This window comes from Manis javanica, chromosome 5 (genome assembly GCF_040802235.1).
Source record: "Manis javanica isolate MJ-LG chromosome 5, MJ_LKY, whole genome shotgun sequence".
NCBI classification, from domain to species: Eukaryota; Metazoa; Chordata; class Mammalia; order Pholidota; family Manidae; genus Manis; species Manis javanica.
The window spans coordinates 162,730,373-162,755,377 of NC_133160.1; the positions used below are offsets into that span (position 1 = coordinate 162,730,373).

At 45.2% G+C, this 25,005-nt stretch overlaps 1 protein-coding gene across 3 annotated transcripts in view; it reads right to left on the minus strand.

Moving 5' to 3' along the window:
* Positions 1-2,631: 2,631 nt before the first annotated feature.
* The window catches only part of CD38 (CD38 molecule), a 65,417-nt gene continuing 43,043 nt past the window's right edge, over positions 2,632-25,005 (minus strand). For all 3 annotated transcript variants that reach the window (XM_036990594.2, XM_036990590.2, XM_017678008.3), the window contains 7 exons: positions 20,768-20,897; positions 19,054-19,189; positions 15,508-15,593; positions 12,558-12,631; positions 11,093-11,185; positions 10,654-10,740; positions 2,632-7,636 (listed from right to left, as the gene is read on the minus strand). In XM_036990594.2, coding sequence (XP_036846489.1) covers positions 7,573-7,636; positions 10,654-10,740; positions 11,093-11,185; positions 12,558-12,631; positions 15,508-15,593; positions 19,054-19,189; positions 20,768-20,897 — 670 coding nt within the window. In that variant the 3' untranslated portion in view covers positions 2,632-7,572. The remainder of the gene's footprint in view (positions 7,637-10,653; positions 10,741-11,092; positions 11,186-12,557; positions 12,632-15,507; positions 15,594-19,053; positions 19,190-20,767; positions 20,898-25,005) is intronic.

Below are 25,005 nucleotides of genomic sequence, written 5' to 3' on the forward strand. Positions count from 1 at the left end.
TAGTCCTGACTCTGAAAAATAGGACAGACATAGAAAACACTCTACCTTACTCTGAAGTTTCATATTTTCTTTTAAGTTTCTTATTCAAAAACACATGTGTGTGTCCAACTTGGTGACAGCTCATGAATTTAATACGTATACTTGAGATAAATTAACTCAAGAGGAAAACCCCATGTGAATACCTACATTTTCAAACACTTTCTCATTTATGTACCTTTCCACCTAATTCTACCAACTTCTTTTTCTTCCAGACATACTTTATTCAGATAAAATATATTTCTATCAGTTAATTTTGTATCTTTTATTTTATCAAATGTACATCACAGCAGTTCAGCAGCCCTCCTCCCCCTCCTGCCCCTACCCACTCCCCTCCCCCTTGGTAGCCACTAGTCCCTTCTCAGTGTCTATGAGTCTAATGCTGTTTTGTTCGTTAAGTTTTGCTTTGTTGTTACTCTCCACAAATAAGTGAAATCATATAGTATTTTTCTTTCTCCACCTGGCTTATTTCACTGAGCATAATACCCTCTAGCTCCATCCATGTTGTTGTAAATGCAGGATTTCTTTTCTTTTATGGCTGAATAATATTCCATTGTGTGTAGGTACCACATCTTCTTTATCCATTCATCTACTGATGGACACTTAGGTTGCTTCTATATCTTGGCTATTGTAAATAGTGCTGCAATAAACATAGGGGTGCATCTGTCTTTTTGAATCAGGGATCTTGTTTTCTTCAGGTAAATTCCTAGGAGTGGAATTCCTGGGTCAAATGGTATTTCTATTTTTAGTTTTTTGAAGAACCTCCGTACTGCTTTCCACAGTGGTTGCACCGATTTGCAGTCCCACCAGCAGTGTAGGAGGGTTCCTATGTCTCCGCACCCTCAGCGTTTGTTATTTCTTGTGTTTTGGATAGTTGTCTATCAGTTAGTTTTTAAACTACACACTGAGCTTCTTATTCCTTTTGAAAACTGGAGTATTTTAAGCCATGAAGGCTACAAAAATTTCCACCCCAACACACACCCAAAGAGTGTATGTCCCGATTTATAGAAATAACATAATTTTGTTGATCTCTTTCAGATAATTTAAAACACTTGGATGGAGTCTTTGGAAGGATGTAGGCTTCAACAAGCACATCTGACCTCACAGTCACAAGGCTTGCTCCTGGCCTCCAGCGACCAGACGGCAGAGTCCCAGGGAGCTCAGAGCTGAGAGTCTTTCTCCTGAGTTCTCAAAGACAAAGCATATGTAGATGGAAAATAAAAATGATGACAACAGACATCTGTTACACACTTACATCTGCTGCACCTGTCGCCAAGGGTTACGTGGCATGAGTGGGTTGTGCCAGCTAGCTGTCTCTCCAGCAGCCATTCTTGCCTCTGTCTACAGAAATAGCACTTTGAGCTTTTCCCATCTGGACAGAATAAAGCCTTCATCTTCTGGCCTTCTACCTGGCTCGATGAAGCCACACGAGTAAGTCCTGGCCAATGGGGTGTTATCAGAAGTGTCCCGTGACAGCTTTCTGAGCACTTTTTCAAGAGGCAGTGAGGATTTACTCTTTGGCTCCCTGTCATCGTTTCTCCTCCCTCCTGGGACTTGGAACGTGGGTGTCCTGACTGGGAGCCACCTTGGACGCTGAAAACAAAAGGGTGGCCTTACCATGACGAGGAAGAAGGTCAGGTACCTGCAGACCTTACGGAGCCGAACCATCCTACCAGCCCTAGACTGCGGCCCTCTGGGCTTTCCCATGAGAAAAAGGAAATAAACACCTGTCACTGTTTAATCCACTGTGGTTAACAGGGTTTCTGTTATTTGAAAAGAAATCTAATCTTTACTAATTCTTAGCCTCACAGCAACCCGACAAGGCTGTTATTGTTCTTACCCCATTTTACAAATCAGAGAACTGAAGTGCATAAAAGCTTACAGCCAATGTGTGCAAAAGCTAGAATCCTCGCAGTGTTGTCCGGAGCCTGTGTTCTGTGAGGCTCTGTGCTGCCCCCTAGAGGCACACCTGTTCCAACTCACCCTCTCTCTTAAATGGGGACTTTGCAAGGTGGAACAAGCACTAGAAAATAATAATTATAGCCATTTATTGAACCCAGATGGCAAGCCAGGCACTTATCATTTTATGCTGAAAGCCCAGGGAAGGTTGGTTAGGATCACACAACTTGCAAGAAGTTGCAGCAGAATTTAAGCCCAGTGACTGGCCCAGAGGCTTACTGCTACATTTTACTGCCAGTGTGCCAGGCTGAGAACAGTGTGTGCGGAGGGTGATGGCAAGAGGTGGCTAAAAAGCTGGGGGGTGCGGGGCGGGGTGGAAAAACTTGGTGTAAGAGTGGCCTGCAGACCCTCTACATCTAGTCAAGCTGCTTTCCAATCCATCCTTTAAAAAATCATGGGATGGTCTTTCCATATTGCAAATCTGATCATGTCTGTCCCCAGTTTAAAACTTTCCAAAGTGTGGCCAATGGTAAAAACAATATCCATGCATTCCTCCCATTTCTGTATACGCATTCCTTTGCAATGTGAATTTGCAGGTCCCCTGAACACAGGCAGACTTTGTTTCTCTATCCTTTGAATCTGGGCTTGGCCATGTGACTTGCTTTGAGTTGCATTGTTCATATATATATATATATATTTTAATTTCTCCTTAGCAGACTTTATTTCTTAGAACAGTTTTAAGTTCACAGCAAAATCAAATGGCAAGTACAGAGATTTCCCATATAATGCTTGTCCCCAAACATGCACAGCCTCCCCTACATACAGCCTCTTCCACCCTGGTTACTTTTTTCAATGTAAATAAAATAAATGTACTAAAATAGGGGATGGAGAAGTAAATTATGGTACAATTACGTGGTAATATTATTCACAATTAAAATGACAATGTAGAGCTCTATTTATTGACTTACAATAACATTCACAAAATATTATTGAAAAATTCAGGTCACTGTAGGGTGATCACTAAGAAGATACCTCCTATTAAACCGTGACATGTTGTTTTCTAAACACATTGATTCTAAGACACATCCTGACCAGAAATTCTAAAACGTGAAAAAGAAATGTTTATTAGCATGTATGTGTGTGATTTATATGAAAAATACAATTTACATGAAAAGTGTACAATATATACATTAAATGTTAGAGGTGGTTACCCTGGGTTGTGAGACTATCAATGATTTTATTTTTATTTTTTATTATGTGTTGCTTACATTGAAGAAATGGTAACTTGGTTAATAAAATCATTTTAAAGGAAACTTGTCAATCTCCCCCTATGGGGGAAGCTTCATCCTCTGCCTCCTGCCATGTGCTTTGTGCTCATGGAGCACGTCTGTGTCCTCAACAGTCCTAACCATGTCACCCTGAGCCCTCTTGAAAAAACAGTGTCCTCGGCCAGCACAGGGGGTGGCTGTGAAGGGGGTTAGCGGGGAATGGCTTTGGCTGGGTTCAAGCTGCAGCGAGATTGCCCCCTGAGGTCTACAGGGAGGAGGAAATAAGCTCCATTAAATAGCCCATGTCCATTTCTATCAATATTCTATCACCAGCACCCAGAACCAAGGAAAGAATCTAATAGTGGTGGTTGAATGAATTACCAGCAACTCAAGTGCTTAATAGTGAGGCTGCAGTGAACCGCACAGCCAAGCCCGGAAGAGGAAACAGATGCAGAGGCAATCAAGGGACCGTGGAGACAGGAGCACTGAGAACAAATATTCTTGAGTCTCTCCTGTGTGCCCAGGGTTGAGGACAAAGCAGGCCACGTCGTGCCAGCATTGAGATTCAGAGTGAGAGTGGGAAGGTGGAGGAAGGGGCTCGCCGTCCTCTCCCTGTGGCTTCCATCTCCAGGTCTGAGGCTGCTACTACTGGGCTTCACTGTCTTCCAGCAAAGGGAAGGGGGGAAGGGAACGCTGGGGCCAGCGGCTCTGTCTGGAAGATGCCCACACGTCTGCATTGAATCATGCCTGCTCACATCCACTGGGCAGAGCCAGCTGCTGAACTGGGAGTGTATTCTGTGGCCGTGAAACTGTGTTCCTGGGTGAAAATGGGACGTGGGGAAATACTACTCAAAAGAGAAATACTTTTCAAGAGAGCTCAGAATGAGATGATTGGGACTGACAAGGATGCAGATGTGCTCCTTGTCAGTCCTAATATATTCCTTTAAAATACTACTTCTTTTTTAAAAAGAAGGAAATAATGGATACTAGGCAACATCGGCAATCACCACCACATCGTTTGTAGGTTCCTAGGCTTGGTGATAAGAAAGGGAGACAAGTGAGGAAAACCGTGACTCCTAAGCTACGGCCTAGCTCAGCATCCAACCTCTGTGACTTCCCGGGGAAGGACTCAGCTCCTTGGCTTGTCAAGTGAGGCTGAGTCATTGCTCTGCAGCCGAAAGGTTCCATGAGTCTTTCATGATTCTGTACTAAATTATTATGGAAACGTCTATTTTGTTACTTTTATTGTAAAAGTGTTTGACATGATCACTGGTGACACTTAAAAACAACATCTTTACAATGATCCCATCTGATAGCACAGGATCAATGACTCCTTGTTCCAGAAAGCTGACCTCAAGAAGGACACCTAACACGACCCCACGGTGCTTCCCTCCTCCCGCCTCTCCCGTCCAAGCGAGGTGTGCCCAGAGATGGTCGCATCCTCTGCGGCCCAGAGCCAGACCACGTGACAGGACTCAGCAACCAGGAGGGATCTCCATGTAGGGGCCTCCAAAGGGGCCCTACTTCCTCCAGCAGCCTACTTGGGTCTTATTATTCTACCCATTCAGGGAAATTCCCTGAAAGGCAACCTTGTGGAAACGGAGCAGACTGTTAGGTATCATTCACAAAGGGAGATTTGCTCTTCACTGAAGGCTGGGTCAGCTACCCCACCTCTCAGGCTCACCCTGTTCCAACGTACTTTCAGTTTGCTCATTGCTCCAGAAGGCAACTTCCACTTCCTGCGCATTTGTCTGTCGGCCCCACTCTCCCAAGGAGCTGCATGCCTTTGCTGTCGCCAGCATGGCACGTCCTGGTCAGGACAGCACAGGCTTGGATTGGCAGTGCCAGGGGAGGCTGTCACACTCCTGGTCGGCTTGAAGGATGAAAATTACACATCTCAGACTTGGGATGGGGGGACCAGGTCCTGATGATACCATTTGTCAACATCCAGCTTGAGATGGGAGCCAGCTCTTAGCAAAGGTCTCAGGGTACCTGGCCCGTCCTCTCGGGTGGGGAAGTGCTAACCAGCTAGGATGAGTCAAGCTGTGAGAGCGTGGGTGACCCTGCTGCATGGCAAGATAGCCAGTCCGTACCGTCCTCTCTATGGCCCCAGTGCCTCGGCTTCTAAATCATATAGGCTGACAAGGAATTTTCTCCAGAGTAAAAACAGGTTCTAAGAGTTGGGGCTTTTTTAATTAAAAAAAAACTAGCCTTAATCGCGCTCTTACTGTGTTAAACACTGTTCTGAGAATTGTATATCTATCATCTTGCTTAAGGCTAAAAACTACTCAGAGGTAGACACAATTACCACCCCCATTTCACAGGTAGAGAAATTGAGCTTTTATTATAAGCATTTCACATTTACCCGGCTCTGTGCAGAAGACGGATCTATGCAACTGTGAATGTTAGGCTGGCGAGCCGAGGAGCAGGTGCCGTGCTCCATGCACCAGCCACCATGTGCCATCCACCACCCACTTAGGCTACAGCAGGTCCGCTTACCCTTGGTTTCAATTTCTGTGGTTTCAACCACAGCCCAGAAACAGATGATCCTCCTTGTGGTGCATCACCAGAAGGTCAATAGCAGCAAAATGCTAGGTTATAATGCCTACAGCATTCACCTCACTTCAGCTCATCAAGCAGGCAGTTTATCATCTCATGTCATCAGAAGGGTGAGTACAGTACACTAAGATATTGTGAGGGAGACCACTTTCATATAACTTTTATTATAGTGTATAGTTATAATTGCGCTATTTTATTATTAATTATACTGTTAATCTCTTAGTGTGTCTAATTCATAATTAAACTTTATTGTATGTGTACATGTATATATATATATATACACACACATGAATAGGAAAAATATATCTAGGGTTCAGTACTATCCACGGTCTCAGGCAACCACTGGGAGTCTTGGAATGTATCCCCCGTGGATAAGGAGGGGCCACTGCCCTCGATTCTCAAAACAGCAGTGGCCACATATGACAGTCACAACGTGACAGCCAACTGTCCTCAGAGGAAGAACTCTACCTGACAGCCTGTACAGTCATTTGAGGTGTTCTGACTAAAGGGCTTCCAAACTATTTCTTGCCCTCCTGGAGGACCTAAAAACTCCAGATATTCTGTAAAACGTTTACTTCCAGCCAGAGTTGTGTTCCGCTGCTGCAGCTGAGATCACTGGCTGACACTCTACGTGAAATGCTGCAAACGGTACATTAGTTTTCTCTTCTTTGCAGGTCTGTATTGTGCATCAAGCCTTTAAGTGTTGTTTCATATTTATGTGCCTTACTAAGAATTGCAAGTTTAACTGTTATCATATTAGACTCCCAAAGGTCTCAAAAGTAGGCCTCCGAAAGAGGTCTTTACATTTCTTAATAGAGAACAAAGGTGTGTCAGCATGTGACTCTCAAAACTGAGATTCTTGCTGGAAAGCAAACAGCACAATTCCTCCTTTGATCTCCCAAAAGCTAAAGAGGAGTGAATGAGGACTTGTGGGTTTTCAGCGGACTGTAAATTCGGACTCTCCTCTATATCTACTCCCAACCCCCTAACCCCTGAGGCACACCCAGGATGAAGAGCCATCCTCTCTCCAGCTGCCCAACTTACTTGATCTTGGCAGGAGGTTGGGTGGGAAGGTGAAAGGACCTGTTGCCTTTGGCCGTACATCACCAGCTTATTTAATTCATCTCTCCACCCCAGGGATAACTGGGGTTTTTTCCAGCTTTGTTAAGGTATGATTGATGAATAAAAATGGTATATATTGAAGGTGTACAATGTGATGTGTTGGTATAGGTATACACTGTGAAAGGATCACCACAATTAAGCTTATTAACATATCCATCATGTCACATAATTACCTACCTTAGCTTATATCCTACAGAACACTTTTCCCAACATGCTCCCTAACCATGGCATTTCTAGTTTAATTATCTGTAGGAACGTACAAAAACATATCATGGAGCAATGTCATTCATTTAGAAATGTAATGTTTTCTGAAAACCTTGGACATTTACCTTTCTTTACCTGCCTGTATCAATAAGAAAGGTTTGCTGAATCTTCAACAGGAAAGATGCTACCAACATATAAACAACATAAAAATATTTTAGCATTTGAAAATTAAAATGAAATAATATAACATTTTCATTCTAATTGAATACAGTACTTTTTTCTTGAATATTAGGAGATCAAAATAAAAACTATGCCAATAACATAAGTTATTTTAAGACTGGGGCAAAGCTTCCATCTCCAGTGTTGACATTATGGCAGAGGATTCCCCCCAAATTCTCAGCATCCCACCAGCGTGTCTCCTAAGTCATGCATGTTGATACATGCTGCAAGGGCTCGAAGATTGGTGACAACCACAGCCACTGGCTCATTTCTTAGATCTGCAAGATGAATGCTCAGGATTTTTCACACATTGAAGAAATTTGACAGGCCTGTGACAAGAAAGGAAAAAGGGAGATCAAAAGACAGTAGAATACATCTATGGTTCAATTCACCAGTGAAAGCATCCCCTTCATTAGCAACAAAGGTATGTATGGATCACTTGGCATCCGCACAAGTTCCTCTGCTTCAGGGACAACACAGAGAGTGATCAAGTCCAGGAGTGAATGACAAAAGTGATCCGATTTCATGTCATATCACCTGTAAATTCATAGAAATAAATACTGGGAAGGGATGTTTGGTGATCCTATGTGGAGATGAAATGAACGTCTGGCTCTAATATGTGCCATGAAGGTCAGCTGAGGATCAAGACCCAGCAGAAGCAGTGACTTGAGATGAGGGGCTCCCCAGGAGAGGGTCGGCCAAAGGGACAGAGGCAGCACTGAGGTTCTACACTCCCTGGGAGAATGTGGAGGCCCTGAGCAAGAGGACCGCACACCCTTTGCACAGAACAAATCAGAGGTAAGTATGTAGCCAGTGTATGAGTCTCGTTTCCTTAAAAATGAGAGAACACAGCAACACGGCCCAATGGGAGTGGCTGGCACATGGGGTGGGGTGGTAAAGAATGGGGGAAATGGTTCATTAAATTGTAGCTGAATCTGATTTTAGTAATCATGTGTCAAGGAAGAGTGCGATCCTTAGAAGCAGCTACCAGCACCCCGGGGTTTCTGGGAAGGGCCATCTCAGGCTCACCACCAGCCAACTGTCAGGACCAGTTGGGCACAGCAGCTCTAAGCGTAAAGTCACTCCACCCTCACCCATATGGTGGCCTGGGATCCCCACATGAACACATTCTAGCGGAAGAAAGTGCCCCCTTCCTTAAGGGAATACTGCTATGGAAAAGGAATCCTTCTAAGATTATTTGGGAGTTTTGAAGCCACCTTGCTTTCTATTAAATGAAGAGAATGTGGTAAGTTTCTTAATTAGCTCCTAACTTATTGGGAATTCAGTTTTGGAAAAGCAGCAGCAATTATGGTGCTAAAATAATCTCTCTCCAGAAATACGTAAATATTCATATCCAGTACTTCAGTACAATGGACACACTTTCGATACGTTGCATAATAGGTTGGTGAGCCAAGACAGCACATTTTGAAATAACACAGAGGGAGAAAGATACCCTGTAGGTTTTCTTTAAATACGTCAGAAAAAGCATGCTGAACATATGCTACTTTTAAGGCAACCCAAAAAAGTATTATAAGTATTATAGCCTGTGTCACTCCATAGGTTAAAATCTATGTTAAGAAAATTCTGTATATAATTTATCAGGACTGCAAGAGAGACAGATTGAGAGAGAGAGAGAGAGAGAGAGAGAGAGAGAGAGAGAGAGAGAGAGAAAATGTGTGTGTGCGTGTGTTTGTAAAAATGAGGAAAAGGACTTGAAGGATATGCAGCCAAAAGTTAACAGTGTTTGTCTCTGCGTGGTGGGATTTATCAGGAAGTAGTAACAGAATCAATAGGAGGCCTAACCCGTATAAATGCCATTACACTTCTGTATGCCTATTAAACAATCACACACACCGAAACAGCTGGTCAGGTATGTTTGGGATGGAGTGATTTAAACCACAGTTTCGATCTATATTACACTCACTGTGGCTTCCCGGAGGGAGTTTTCTTGCAAAGCCACCAGAACTCTTACACACAAGAGGCTCTGAGGGTCTGTTAATTCAAAACAACATGCTGAATACATGATGACCTCATGGTTGGAGAAAACAAGTGATTTCAAGCCTAAGGCCACATGAGCGGATGTGCTGAATGACAGATGTTGGCTTAAAAATCATTCCCTTCCTACATGGGGCACTGTGCAAATCCAGGTGGGAGGTGTGTTTATGTCCTTTCCCTGCGGAGACGAGTGGGCTCACGTGGAGCCTGCAGTGGAAGGAGCAAGGGTGCCTAACAGCCATTAATAAAAGAAAGGGAATGTTTGATTCGAGAAACCAGTTGAAGAGCACTGAGAATAAGACTCGTGGGCGTTCCCCAGTCTTGTAGGTTTTAGTATTAATGCAAAATCTCGTTGAGTAGCTTAGACTGGTCAGGAGTTTGCAACATTTCTTTTCTATTTGTTCCTTTGTTCTCTCTGTTTTCCCATCTAACCGCCGTAGAAGGCTTGTTGTTTTCTGGAAGTTTTGAGAGAAACCAGCTGACTGAAGGGAAATTTAGGTCATTTGGGAAAGAAAAGCCCTCCTTGAATGTTGCTTGAATCTGTCCTCTGCTTTTCTGGCAGAGTTGGTGGGAGAGGGTGGTACCAGGAAGCAGATGGGAAAAGTATCCGAGCATTTCAGCTGCTACATTCTTTGGGAAACTTCTCTCTGCCTCTGTCTTGTTCTCAGCTATCACGAACGGCAAAACCTCCAAAGGCTTCTAGCAAAGGGTCCCTGCCAATATTAAGTATTGGGTCCCAGTTCTGAAAAGAGTTGCAGATGACTTAAAAAATGCATACCTATCTGTAATTTTAAACTTTTCTCCAGTAAACATATATTATTGGTAAAAATTTTTAAAGACTTTACATTGTTTAATTTTTTTAAAAAGATAAAGCTTGGTAGGCTTCCATGTGGCAGCTTACCAAGTGTTAGGTGTCTGCATTGAAATCCAACTGAAGAAACTTCATATGCAAAATTATGCCAAGTCATAAAGATTTTATAAATTCTTTGCATTTGGTAAAATGTACCCTCTGAAAGCTAGCAGGCCTGTAAGCCCTGGGTCAGGCCTCTCACATGGGAATCCAGGAAATATGCCCTCATACGCTGGGTCAGCTTCTGAGGCAAATCGATGCTTGTGGTGGGAAGGGAGGGGAGGAAGAAGACGACGGAGCAAAGGTGGCCAGTGGAAGACCACTCACGGTCCACTGTCTGGGCTATGGGGAGAGACAAAGACAACCACAGGTCACCTCCCCAGATCACAGTCAAGGCCCGAGAGGGATTCACACAGTCGTCTTGGCTCAGAGAAGGCCAAGGAAGGGGAAATGCCTGCAGACGGCCAGAAGGCATTTCTTCTTCCAGAAGGAACCCATTACCTGTAGTTATTGTGGCAGATAAACGTAATATTCCTTTTGCTTATAATCAGTTTCAGATCGCTTACGGAGGAACCTGAGCATGAGTCACTGGGAAAGAAAGAAGAAAGTGTTAAAATAACAAGATCCCCAAAGCATTTCTTGAGTCATAGTTTCTTCTAGGTAGCAGGCCCTGTGCAAATCCCTGGGAAAAAGAGGTGAAGCAGAGGTCCTTCTAAGATCTCCCAGATCAGTAGGGGAGCTGAAGGCATGAACTAGGCGGATATGTATTATGGAGATAAATTTGAGAGGTTGCTGGGATGGGCTGAATGTGGGGTAAGGCCCCATTCATTTCCTAAGCCAGTCTGTTCTCAATCAGTGCCTTCTTGCGACCGTGGATTCTTTCCTGGACTGATTCCTAAGTGACCCTGAGAACATACGGTTGCCAAGTAGTGACATATACCTGAGAGGTCCTCCGATGTCATGCATCACCCAGGCTTGAAGTGCATGAACCTTCTTTGGATTCAAATTAAAGATTTCCACACGTCCAAAAGTGCTAAGATAAAAGAGACAAAGGACATTATCAACCCCAAACGAAATCCCTCAGGCACCCAAGCCTCTGTCAAAAGCCAGCAGGCAGCATGCCATTGGTTAGAACCTACCCTTTGGAACTGACCCATGATTTGCATTAGAAACAGTCACCTTTTCTCATTCAGTGTGACCCTCAACGAGTAAGATCCTCAAACTGACGTTCTTTTATTCTGTCACTGCACAGCAGAACAACCCACCAGGTGCTCCACACACTCGGTGAGGTCTGAGAAGCAGCTGCTTTGAAAGCCCCTCGTGTCCCCTGCCCTAACCTTGTCCCCATTAGTCCCTGAGAGCCACCACTCCTGTTGCAAGGACTTGGATCCCTAATGTCAGGTCAGGAAATTCTGGAACTTAACACTGTCACCCCAAATCCCGTAATATTAGGGTCAGAAGAAGACAAAAGGACCATGCTGCTCTGTGGAATTAAATATTCAAACAGGAGAGAAGAAAGTTGAGTTTTGGGCACCTTAAGTGGCCAGAGAACATTCATGTATCTACCTCCTCTCAATTCAGCTTTATCCAGGGAAAGATTAGAGAACAGAGACTGAAAAGATAATCAATGTGGTAAAACGTACAGAAGGATGACCCCCTACCAAAGGAAGGCCAGATTCAGCGGTGTGGATTTATTGACAGAAAAATAGCTGATTCTCATTGAGCACTTTCTCTGTTGTGAGGCACAGAGCTCAGCATTTTTCATACATTATCTCAGTTAATTGTCACATCACCATCACCTCTTCAGGTACACACTACAGGGGCTCGAGGAGGTCCGGTGCCCTGCCTAAGGGCACACAGGTAGTATGCAATGACCTCTGGAGCTCCTGCCTTTAACCACTACAATGAATTGCTAAGAGATCATGATCAAAGCCAAGAAGCCAGCACAGCTCCTGAAGCTCCCAGGAGTAGCTTTTCTGCTGAACAGGGGTCATACTATTTATTCATGGAGGACAGAGGAGTCAGGCCAGATCTTTGTGGATAGTGAGGATTTAGGTAGGCAGCAGTGGGGAGGGGCTTGCTGTAGGGAGGGGCCTACAGCACTCACAGAGGTGGGACACGGGCAGCCAGAGTAAGAGAGCTGAGAACTCACACCGGGCCTCCGAAGTCAAGGGGAGGAGTGGACACAGCACACCTCTAAGGAGGACAGTTGGAGGATTTCACACAGAGGAGAAGCCAGACAAAGACACTGACTTAGAAAACGAGCTCCCGGTGGAATATTTTACCTTTTTAAGCCCATATCTTCAGTACTGACCTTAAATATGAAAGGCATATTCCTCTAGGGATGAGAGAGTCACTAGGAAGCCGTACTAACCCTTGTAAGGAGGAGGCAAAGAAATGAGTACCTTTTTTCATCAAAGGGGTTACTGATGGACCCATTGAGCACCACATGGACCACACCACAGGCATCTTCGGCAAACTTAAAAAAAAAAAAGCCACCATTCCTCAGCATGCAAGCTTAACCACCATGCCCCAGCAGTGCCCCCCAGAACAGCTCTTGGCTGGTTAAGGAGGGAACAGCCTGCATGGCTCTAGCTCAGTAACACCAGCTCTGCCCTTTTCGTCCCAAGCTACTGGACGGATTATGCTTCACATGAGAGTCCTGACAGCAGTGGCTCCGATCTGTGTTTGAACAAGGAGGTCAACGTCACTGAGCACAGGATTGCTAATGTGGCAGTTCAGAAGCTGGAAGCCCAGGTGGGTCAGGAAAGCATCAGTGAAGGAGGAAGATGACAGCGTGCTCTGGCTGCCACGCACCGCCGACACTACACTCTTCATTTAGTGGGAGCAGCGTGGACAAGTAAGGGGTAAGCAAAATGGGGACACCAAGAAAGGGAAGCTGAGGAGAGCAGGTGTCCCTGGCCTGCCCAGGCTCCGAGAGAAACGGGAAATGAATGAGTGGGTATTATTGAGCACACACTTTTATTTCTTCATGCACCAAACACTCAGCTGGAATCTTTGCTAGACTCCAGGGAACACAAAATGAACAGAACAAAGCAACCTGCACATTCTTCCAGGAGGCCCCCCCTGACCCCCAAGACTAGCTCAGGTCCGCTTCTCCCACCATCCAACTCTGTGCATTGTGAAGACCCACCTAATGCGGCTCTGGTCCCCTCCGAGCCTGGCTGTCCTGCTCCCCACGGCAGCCCCCGGGCCTCCTAGTCAGTGCGCGGCAGAGTGGGCGCCCAGGGGAGCTCTGCCGAAGGAAGAGAGGAAGGGAGGGGGTGGGGGCGAAGAGCAGCAAGAGGTCCAGATACTCAGGGAAGGAGCTGGGGAAGGACCAGAAGCATAACAGAGGGAGGCAGAAGCCAAGTCCCGGAGTATGACTAGGGCTTCAGCTGGTAACGGCTGAGGCAAGCAGGAAACTCTAGGGGCTTGAGAGAGCGGTGGTGCTCTGGGAGAACATCAAGGGATGCTGAGGTTGGATAGATAAATTATTCATGGGGACCCTTAATGCTCTGCCAAGGGATCCAGCCTTTATTCTACAGGTGATAAAACACCACTGAACAATTTGGAACTGAACTATAAAAATCCAGCTCGGCTTCTGTTTCCTTCTGGGGGTGATGAGCAGAGGACTGAGGCCCCATTATTATCAGTCACAAGTGCCAACTCAACAGAGTGCTTCCAGGTGCCCAGCACTGACCCTACACTATGCAATTCTCATAAGTCCCCAAGAAGTAGTATTGGGTCAATTTGCCCCAAGGTCACAGCACTTAGAAGCAAAGAAGTGAGATGGGGATTCAACCCCCAGCAGCCCTGCCTCTATTGAGAGTCAGACAAAGAATGAATCTAGTAAGACAGAAGGAATGTCTGTCCACACACATCTATGAGCATTTGACCACGATCGAGGAAGCCTTCGATCACCTTCCACCTGGGCTTCCAGCTCCCAGGACTCTGGGGAGCACAGCAGGTGCTTGGCACATGTAACAGGGGACTTGGCTTTAAACATTTTTAGCAACAGCACTGCCCCCAGACATATCAGAGTGATATAAGAAGTAGGAACTTTCTCAGAAAAAGCAAGCAAACATAAAGAAAAAGCTATATAGTGCCTCTGTTTTTTCACAGCACATAGTAAATATTCCACAAATATTTATTAAAGCAATTCATTCTGAGTTCGCTAATGGATAGTGGTAACTAGTTTAAACATTGCAGTAACCCTATGGGACAGGTATGTTTGACAGAAGAGGAATCTGAAGGTCAGAATGGCTGAAGAATCAGCCCAAGTTGAAACAGTCTCTTTACTTCAAGTCCCAGGCTGATTCCTTGGCTCTACCATACTGCGCTTCACCTGAATCTTCCTAAGGTGCGTTAGGTTCTCAGCAACCCTACCTACTAGACACCGACCTCAGACACATCACTTAACTTCTGAGTTTTAATTTCCTCACCTGTGACAAGGGGATTCGCTCATCCTCACATCCCTTATTGTGAGGACGACGTAGGTAAGGCACTTGGCCCAGGGCTTGCCATAAATGTGCCCTTCACAAATAAATGTGAGTTTCCACTTGTCCCAGCAACTCAGATATGTACATTTAATTTCAAGGATTGTCAGTAGTAGACTATTACTTTCTCCCTCTTTTTAGTTCCTTCATTTCTTTCTTCCTTCCTTTCCTTTTTTTTTTTTCCATTTCACTTGCAAAGAAGCAACACAGAAGAAAAATAAATGCACAAAGGCAGCTTAGAGTGAAGTCAGGAATAGATAAACAGAAGCAGAGGGAGGTAGGGAGGGATGGTGAGTATTTCCCAGCCCGGATTCCAGATCTGGAGTCAGTTTGGGATAAAGTCCCCGATCTGCCACTGACTGCACACATTTAGTAGACTGTTCATTTACCTGCACCTCCACTTTGTCATCTGTAAAACGGGTATGATACTCATGGTACCCACTACATAGGGCTTTTGTGAGGATAAAAGGCTCTAATCTGTATAGAGACTTGAGGATGGTGCTCAGCATACAGTATGTGGTCTTTAATGTAGATTATCCAGACTGTCTCAGGAATCTAAGACTGGCCAATACCTAGATCAGAGGATTAAAGCAAGCTGGAGATTTCTGACAGTCAAAGCCAAAACATGGCTTAGCATAGGGATTCTTCAACTGGAGTCCATCCCTCCATGAATACCCTAAAATTATATGTGAAAATCTTCTGCCGTATGCTCAGGAACATTTTTCTCAGGAAAGGATCCTACATTTTTGTTCCTAAAGGATCTGTGATCCGAAAAGAAATAAAACCAACCTCTGACTGCATGACCTCTTAAGGTCTTTGGTCTCCAGACTTCCAGACTTCGCCTCGGGGCACTCACCCTTTTGGACACCGTGTTCCAGAACACAGAAACAGAGTTGTTGATGCAGTCTTGCCTCCAGTCTGGACAAGATTGATAGTTCATTTCTACAAGACACCGTTTATGGAAGATAATTAAAGTGGAAAAAAAAGCGTGTAATTAAACTCCAACCTCACCTGGCTGTCCCATCACCGCGGAGCCATTGCCCAGTGGTACCACTGCCAAGATGGTGGACGGAGACTGGACACGTCCCGACCCAATTTAACTAAATGCCCCCTGAATCCATTCCAAGTCCTTACCTTACCCTCCAAGTCCCAGACAGGAACACAATGACTAGCTTTGAGTCATCATTCTGGGAAACTGCAGCAAAACCTCATCTGACAGAGACAGTTCCCAACATTATCCCCACCTCCAGGGAAAAGGAGAGAGAAAACTGAGCCCTCAGGGGCCACGCTGGCCAACCTGTCCTCTGCTTCCTGCCAGCTCTCTCTTGGGGACAGCCTCCCTCCCCCACCTCCCTCAGCCCCCCACCCTGGGGCGCAGCTGGCCACTGAGTCTCTCCACACTCTCCCCCTCAGGACAGGCTGAGGCACCAGGGCGATACAACAGAGAGCAGCAATTCCGTTTGTGTTACTCCCCCAAGGATATCTGCCTTAACACACAAATATTTTTTTAATCATATTTTTACTGAGGTACAAGTGATCAACAAAACTGTAAGATATTTTAAGTATACAATGTGATGATTTGATATACATATATACATAGTGAAAAGATTCCTTACATGGAGTTCATTAACCCATCCTTCACCTCACTTATTTATCTTTGTGTGTTTGTGTGAGAACATTTAAGTTCTACTCTCAGCAAGATTTCAATTACATGATACGTTGTCAGCAACTATAGTTACCAAGTTACATTAGATCCTCAAAACTTATTTGTCTTACAAGTGAAAGTTTATATTCTTTATCAGTCTTTCCCTATTTGCCCCTATAAGTTCGACATTTTTTTTTAGACTCCGTGTGTAAGTGACACCACACAGTGTTTGTCTTTCTCTGTGTGGCTTACTTCACTTGGCATAACACCTCCAATTTCATCTGTGTTGTTGCAAAGGACCGGATTTCCTTTTTTTTTTAAGGCTGAGTAATATTCTATGGTGTATACATACACACTGTATTTTCTTTATCCATTGCATTTGACTGCATAAATGTTAGATCCTGGGGATAGAGATGGATTTGATTAAGCCCTGCTTTCAGAAACTACACTATCTACTATAATCTAATAAATTAAAGAAAGATCAATTTGGGTTAGGTGTGGTGTGCACCACCGCTAGGGAGCGTTGATGTTGAACTTGACTTCGAAGGATAAGTAGGAGTCTCCAGATAGATGAGACAGAGAAATGTGCAAAGGTCCTCAGTTGTGAAAGAACTTAATGGGTTTCGGTCAGTACAGCCAGAGCCACAGTGATGGGGCAGGGGTGACGGAAGATGAGGTACAGGAAGACAAGGCCAGGCCATACTAAGGAATTCAAACTTTATTCTGGAGGCGAAAGAGAGTATCTATATTTGAGGTAAGAGACAGACACTGTCCCCCTTTGGTGGCCAGCTGGAGGCTGACCTAAAGCAGTAAGGAGCGGCAGGAACCTACGGCAGTCCCAGCGAGACGGGAGGGCTTGTCAGGGTCAGTGTGTGGCCTCAGGCAGGCCAATGGGGGTGGATAGAAAGGATAATATCAGGGGAGCAGATTATGTGGGTGGCTGATTGGATATGGTGGGAGGGTGGAGTAAGAATGAGGGTGGAATCTGGGCAAAGCTTACCTCGACTTTGAATCACTGAGCAGATGGTGGAGGTGCATGAAAAGAGGCCCTGGAACCCTTTCTGGAACCTAGAAGTCAGGCATCAGCCATTCTCTCTGTGAGTATGTGTACAGCTGGCCCTAGAGAAGTGTCTGTCTTTCTACTTCCACCTTGTGATGAATTGAACTGTGTCCCCCCAAAAGGGTATATTGAAGCCCTAACCACTGGCATCTGGAAAAGTGACCTTACTTAGAAAGAGTCAGTTAACAGCACAAGTTCTCAAGCCAATAATCCTGGGTTTGCCCCCAGCTCTGCCACTGGCTAGCTGGCAGGTCACTTTAGCCTGCGCCTTGGTTTGCATACAGCATGAAGAACAATGGCTGGGGCTTTGTCGGTACCCAATATTGGCTACTACTATCAGTTAGCTACCATAATTATGTTTATTAGCTACTATTGGTAATTTACACAGAACTTCAATAAATAAGAAAATAACACATCCCATTAAAATGGGTAAGAAAAACAAACTGCCAGTTTACAAGAGAAAGAGAAGTAGCTACGATTAAACATCAGCGTCACAATCAAAGAAATGCCAAAGAAGCTGATGTGTTATTTATCAAACTGGCAGAGACATTTTAAAGTATTACTATCTGGTATTGGGGAGGGTATGTTGTGTTGGGGAGGTAGGTGTGCAGTGGGTGTGGGTTGTGGGCTGGGTGGGTGGGAGTGCTGCGGGTGTGTGTGCAAAAATGTTCTTTGCAACAGTGCTTGTAAGAGCAACATCTAAAGCAATCCCAGTGTTCCATCAACAAGAGACGGTTCAAGAAGTCGTAGCACGTCCACAGAGGGGCTATGATGAGGCCGTTCTATGGCAGTATTATACATACTAGTTTTAAATGAATAAAGCAAGTTGCAGGATAGTATGTGTCCATTTTAAATATATGTATCTGCATGAACATAGGGAAATGTCCGGAAGGATGTGCTCCTGATTGTTGACAACAGGCCCCCTTTGGAGGTGGCACGGAAATTAAGGAGTGAGGGAAAGATGCAGGGTGACCTTCACTTTTTACTTTTATTCATTTCTGTAATATGCAACTATTTCTCAAATCTGCATGCATCATCTTTGTAATTGGAAATAATGCAAATCTGGGATGAAGAGCTACTATAATAAGTTTTTTAAAACAGTCAAAAGGAATAAAAATGAGAATAAATAATATAAAGTAAAAATATCCACCGTGTAAACAAAAAGAGAAAAAAAACAAATGAAAATGGGCTCAATAGGGTTTTCTCAGTAGAAAACACCTTTGCACAGTGAGGGGTTCTGGGTCTTTCGGGGCAAACTAAGGCAACTCTGAAAAATGACAGCAAAGCCACACACTGTCCTGCGGCCAAAAACTACCACCCAATGGCCCCCACAGCTGCTCTGAGGAACAAGCACTCTGCCCTGGCTCCCCGTAAGGTCTCCCCGCTTAAGAATTCTTTGGTCCTGAATGATGGCCCGATAGAAAGCAGCCTACCAACAGGTCACAGGCTGAGCGCAGGAGAGAGTGAATGCAGGAGCGTGGATGTTGCTCTTGGAAGTCAATTTTTCTAGAAAGCATGAGTTGGTCTAAAGGATGCTTTTTTATGCATCCAGTTGCATTGCCATTAGGATATGGATGGCATCAGGGTGGGTACCTATGGCCCCTTCTTTCACCCAGATCTTTCGGGACCCCTAGCAGAGCTCAGGACTCTTTCACCCTGCACACCCCTGGGCCACCCCGAATGGTCCAGACCCTCACCAGAAGAACCCACGTCTCCACACCACTTGAGGCCGTCAGCCATGTGACCCAGCAGCGTGTTCTCCAGTGTGAACATCTCCCGCTGGACCCACGTGTACTGATGCGCCAGCTCACTTGTTTTGCTCCAAAAGAGAGTCTAAGAAAGAATAAACACAACCCATTATTGAGATCAATTTAGTAAGTCAAAAAACCAAATTCATGTCTTCCTAAATGAAAGCAAAACACTGAAAATATCAGAGTAAATCACATACAGTGAGTAAGCCCAGTTGAGGGCATCCCTGCTCTGTGTGTGCGGGTGTGTGTGTGTGTCTGTGTGCTCTAGGTCACAATATAAAATGAACTTATTATTCTGGATTGCAGTAAGGAAAACTATGAAAGCCACCAATCAAAACCTTATAATAAACATAGAATCAGAACACACCTGGAGAAAGCATAGGAAGTTCTGAAATTCCTAAAGTTGTCTGTAAAACCATTTTGTTTATGTGCTATTTTCTGGGAGAAGTGCTCTTTGATTCTTGAAGAGCTTCCTTCCCAAATCTCCCATGTACATACTCACACACACACACACAAAAAAACATCACAGTGAAATTTTTTCAGGGTGCCTTGTAAAGGTACAGGAAGTCACATTTCAGAACAATCTTCTGCTCCATGGATCTATTCACTCTTAACAGGAGGCAGTGGAGGGTGTGGCTTGATGCATAGACCCTGCAGTCACGCTGCTTTGGGAAGCTCAGCCCCAGTACTTATTGGCCATCTGCCCTCAGGTGGCCAAAGCATCGCCAAGCCTCACTTTCCCTGTCTGTAAAATGGTATCAATAATAATTGTAAAGAACACCTGAGATGAATAAATAAAATGGGACATTGCAAGTAAGTGCTTAGTTCCACATCTTTGCCAGAGTTACCTTTTCAGTGTCACCTGGGTGATTATTCACCAAGCAGCTCCTCTGTGTGGAGCCCCATGCCAGGTGTGCCAGGAGAGAGTTCCCTAAAACTCTGGCTCTCTTATGATTGGTGGATGGCTTACGGGCTTCACAGGATGATTTGGGACACACTGAATTTTCATCTTACGTGCTAGCTTTAGAAAAGATACACACCATTGCAGGTCTTTTTCAGTATAAGTATAATCAATATACTAAAACCCAGGTCTCTCTGGTTCCAAATCTCATGCCATTAACATTTCAACTGGTCACTTTTAAGACCCTCCATCCTGAGCCATTCCCGGTCATCTGAACTCACCCCACCTCCATTTTCTCCCTGGTGAAATGGGGATGCTGACACCTGACCTGCCTATTCACCTGACATGCCTATTCACAGGTGACTGTGAGGATTTAATAGGATAAGGGGTAAGAAAGACCTTGGTAAGCAAAATAGGCACTTTGCAAATGTAAATTGGCGTTATCACTATCATCAGAGGTCAGTGACTATTTTGTAATTATACGAGGTTGCATTATTTTTGTTTGGACTGGGTTTCACATTAGGTTTCATTTGCCTGATGTTTGGCCAAGTCTCTTTCCTCTTCCCATGTCTGCATTGTTCTTTGACCTCCCTTCCCCGACATCCTAACCCTGATGACATCCCGGTCTTCCAAGGGATCTCCAGGGTCTCCCACAAACCCCACCCATGCCAACCGCACCAATGTCCTAACGTCCAGATTTTCCTCCTCCCTCATCCTGGTCAAAACCTGGTCCTGTGACCTCATCCCTGGCCCAGTTACCTTGTTGCAAGGTACAGTCTGACTGGCCAGCATCATCAGTGGCTGGTAGTCCTGTTCTGAGGTGTGACAAGGATCCTTAGAAAGAAATGCGTTCATGAAAGCCTCCCCTATCTTCTGGCAGTCTTTATGTCTGTGAGATAAAACATGGGAAATCAGAGAAAATATGAATAATCAGACCTCAAACATATTTTTGGAGCATAACCTCCTCCCCAAGCCAAAAAAACAAAAAACTCATTTAGGAAGGATCTAGTGTGTGCCAAGTAGTCCCTATACATCATCTTGTCTAATCTGTACAGCATTTTAATGAGATGAAAGCCTTATTCTCCCTGCCCAGCAAGGTCCTGGCCCTGGTGGGACTTTCTGGGGTTAGAGACACGGATAGGACACAAACTAGCAAATAAGTTAACAGAGTAAGTCTGGATTGTTCTAAGTAGGCAGACGAACAATGGGGAAGGGATGGCAGAATATGGAAGCAATTACCATGGTAGGAAAGCTGGTCAGGAGAGGTCCCCCTGCGGTCATTTAGGCTGAGACCAAGTGGCACAGAGAGCCTTCCAGACCGAAGGTGCAGCAAGTGCAAAGGCCTGGAGGCAGTAAAGAACTTGGTGATTTTGAAGACCTGAGCGACAGACCACAGAACTGCAGTGTCAAAGAACAAGGGGCAGACTGGAAGGAAAGCAAGTCAGAAAAATAACTGAGAGGCAGATGACTCAGGCAAAGGGACCAAGAGAACGGTTTCTAACTTTATTCTAATTACAGTGGGAAGACATTGGAGGTTTTTTAGCAAGGAATAACCTGGTCTGACTTTTGTTTTGGAAAAAAGTCACTCTGGAAAACTCTGAGCTAGCACCAGAGGAGAGAAGTCTCTGAAATAGAAATCACAACTGTATGTCCCCTCGAACAACCCCTGGCAGTGAGAAAGGAGATGGAAAAGGAAACCCAGGAGCAGGGGAAGAGGGGGTGCTGGGAAGGATAGCAATTGGAACTTTCCGAGTGTTTGTGTTAACAAGCGCATGTAAGCCCATCATTTCCTTGGAGCACAGAAGTGGGTCTCCCCTGGGACAGCTCCATCACTGCTATCAGGATAAACCAGCCTGGGGAGAGGAGATCCTAGGTGCAGAACCACGTCCGGCAGCTTGACCTGAAGGATGCAAAATGAGACCCCTACTTTTCTACCCCCTTCTGAGCCTGCGCTCCCACTGCAGAGCACAAAGAAAGTAAGCCATTCCAGAAGGAGAAGGTCTTCTGCCTTCCCAACCCAGACTGGCTCCCCACCCCTCATCAGCCAGTGAATCAGCATAGCATGGCAGAAGCCACCCTGCCCACCCACTCTCTTTGGGACAGGAAATAGGAGAAAGCCCTTTCATTTAGGGCAGGAGGGAGTCCCTTGAGTTAGGCTGCCGGGCTCTGCCAGGTGTGCTGTGTGTCCTTGGAAAAGTCATTCAAACTCTCTCTGCCTCTGTTTCCTCATCTGTAAAGTATCCACCTAATACAGATGTTCTGGGATTAAATAAAACATGAGTCAAATCCTTTCAGAACAGTGCCCGGCACAGAATAAGGTTCAGTGAGTATCAGCTTTCTAATTCCTTCCTTCTTGTGCCCCTTGCTCAGAGCTTCCTGCCCGTGGGCAGTCATCCCCAGTGAGCAAAGGTGGGGATGTCCTCATGATCTTATTTAGGAATGTGGCTCATCCTCACAGGGCCTGAAGAACACGTGGAATCAGTATGTCTCATGCCTGGTGTGGTGAGAACACACAGATACTTGGGTTCAGATCTAAGGCATAAACGCAGATGAGACACACCCCTGCTTATCCCCTTGTCCACAGGCAATACGGTTTTCTCCTTGCTCTCAGTTTTGGATGGGTGTCCACCCTCACCTTAGTAAGAATCACCAGGACAAAGTTCCAGATCAGTTATCCAGTAGCCAGGTGGGCTACAGTAATAATAGCAACAACAACAATAATAATAAGGCTTAGTATATGCTTTACATGCATATCTTATTTAGCCTCATAACATTTCTGTGAGCAAAGGTATCAGGATTTGATTTGAGTTAATAAGACCTAAAATTACAGGGCTTAAAACAAGAGAAAATTCTATTTCTCACTGATATATCAACCCAGAGGCCAGTATCTGGGACTCTGGAATAACCTTCCAGATGTCAGAGAGACCCATATACTCAGTCCAAAATGGCTACTCCAGTTCCAGCCATCTTCACTACACTCAAGTCAACAGGAAAGATCAAGGAAAATAAAGAGGGAGAGGAAAAAGCAGCAGCAGCAATGGGCACGGCCAGCTGCCTTTTAAGGTCAGGTACCAGAAAATACTCTTTCTATTTGCTTTTATTTCATTTACTAAAATGTACCCACGTTGCTATACCAAGTAGCAGGGCAAGATGATAACTGCAATCTTTAATCTTGATGTACACTGCACACTTAAATCACAGTTTTTATTCTAGAGAAGAAAGGGCTAGCCTGCAGGCTCTGTCACAGGTAGGTACCACCCTGTCCCATTTTACTGATGAGAAAACTTTAAGGATATGACGTGCGTGAGGTCGGGCTCCCACCACACTACCAGAGCATCACCTGATGAGGCAGGCTATTAAACTGTGCCAACCGCAGGCTTCTCCTCTGTAAAAGGAAAACAGTAACACTTCACCCATGGGGATTTTGCAAGAACTGAATGGGGTAACACGTGACATGCACCTGGCTGTGGGGGGGCTCTTGCACCAAGGCCCCTTCTCCTCCCCAATCTGCCCAGGACACTTCAACTCTTTCGCTACTTGCCTTTGAAACCTGAGCCAGGAAACCGTTATCCATCTGGCCTTCTCCATACATTACATACTTAAGGGGGGAAAAGCTATTACATTATGTATTTGATGTCAGTCACAATTTATGGGGCAACCGTGGGAAGCATAGGAAAATGATGTTGGGCGGCCATTTTGCTTTAGGGGTTCATGTTTTAATTCCATTAATTTAACACAGTAGCCTCCTCAGTAATTTCCTGTGCCGGATTCCAACTCCCCTGTAAAATTCTTCTACCTCTGTCCTCAGCAGCATCGGCAGGACTTGCAGGGGACAAAGGGTGGGGGTGGGGGGAGGGACGTCTCCAGAGATGGAAGGAGAGAACTGTCCACTGCAAAACACCCGGCAGGAAAGAGGAATCAACACGCGCCAAGTACCCAACATGCGCCAGACGCTTTCAGGAGCACATGCTCACTTCATCGCCAAGCACTCCACGGACTCGCACAGAGAGCTCCCAACCCTCCAGAATTATTCTGATGCTTCTTAGGTACATAGAACCCAGTTCAAGAAACATTACCCTAAGAGTCAGGAAACCCCAGGTTAAAATTTTAAAGTTCCTTGTTTAGAAAGAACAGAGTTATATAGAGTTGAGACAGACCTGGGAAGACCTCAATGGCCTCCTCTTCTTCTTAGAGATCAGAGCCTTCTATGTGCCTCACAGATAAGAGATAAATGGGGAAAGGCCATGAGAAATTTGGGGGCAGGCTTTCTGAAGTTACTTTTCATCCCTAAAATCAAAAGTAAGCATTTCACCCTGGATATGCCAGTCAGCATTTTTCCTGGCGTAAGTGTGTGTGTGTGTGTTGAAATAAAAAGGAATTAGACCAGCAGTGTGCAGAGCTGTCTGCAGTACTCACCCACATGTCACTGCAAAAATAGTTCACAAGTGTGGTTCTAAAAAGGTGAGTCTTTAATTTAGTTACTTGCACAAAGTCACAGTCTTCATTTTTGTCCCCCTGGGCAGAGCACAGTGCCACCAAATCAAATGGTAGGCATGCAAAAGTTGTTTTACATAAGACAGACAGCCTGGGAATCCCTGTATCTGGCAGAGGTGGAAGTGGCTCTCTGACTGAAGGAGTCAAAGCCATTTCTGGAAGGTCAATGTTTTGTTTTTCTTCAGTGGCTCCTCAGTTCCAGAATCAGAGGCCTTCCCTGTGGCAATTCCAGGGGGACCTGCTGCTTGGGATAGGGGCCATGAGTGGTGACCATGTGCCGAGGGGTCATTCTGCCAGCTGCCTGTGCCTGCCCCCAAGGGGCTGTGGGGAGCCACCTGCCTCAGGGGCTCCCACCTACTACCACACCGCAGCACCTCCTGGGGAGCTTTGGAAAGGATCCAGAGGCTGCCTCCAGGCCAACCAAGTGGAAAGACCAGAGCCTGGAATTATCTAAAAGCTTCCCATTCCTGCCTCCTCCCAGGTTCCTTTAGATGCGCAGCCAA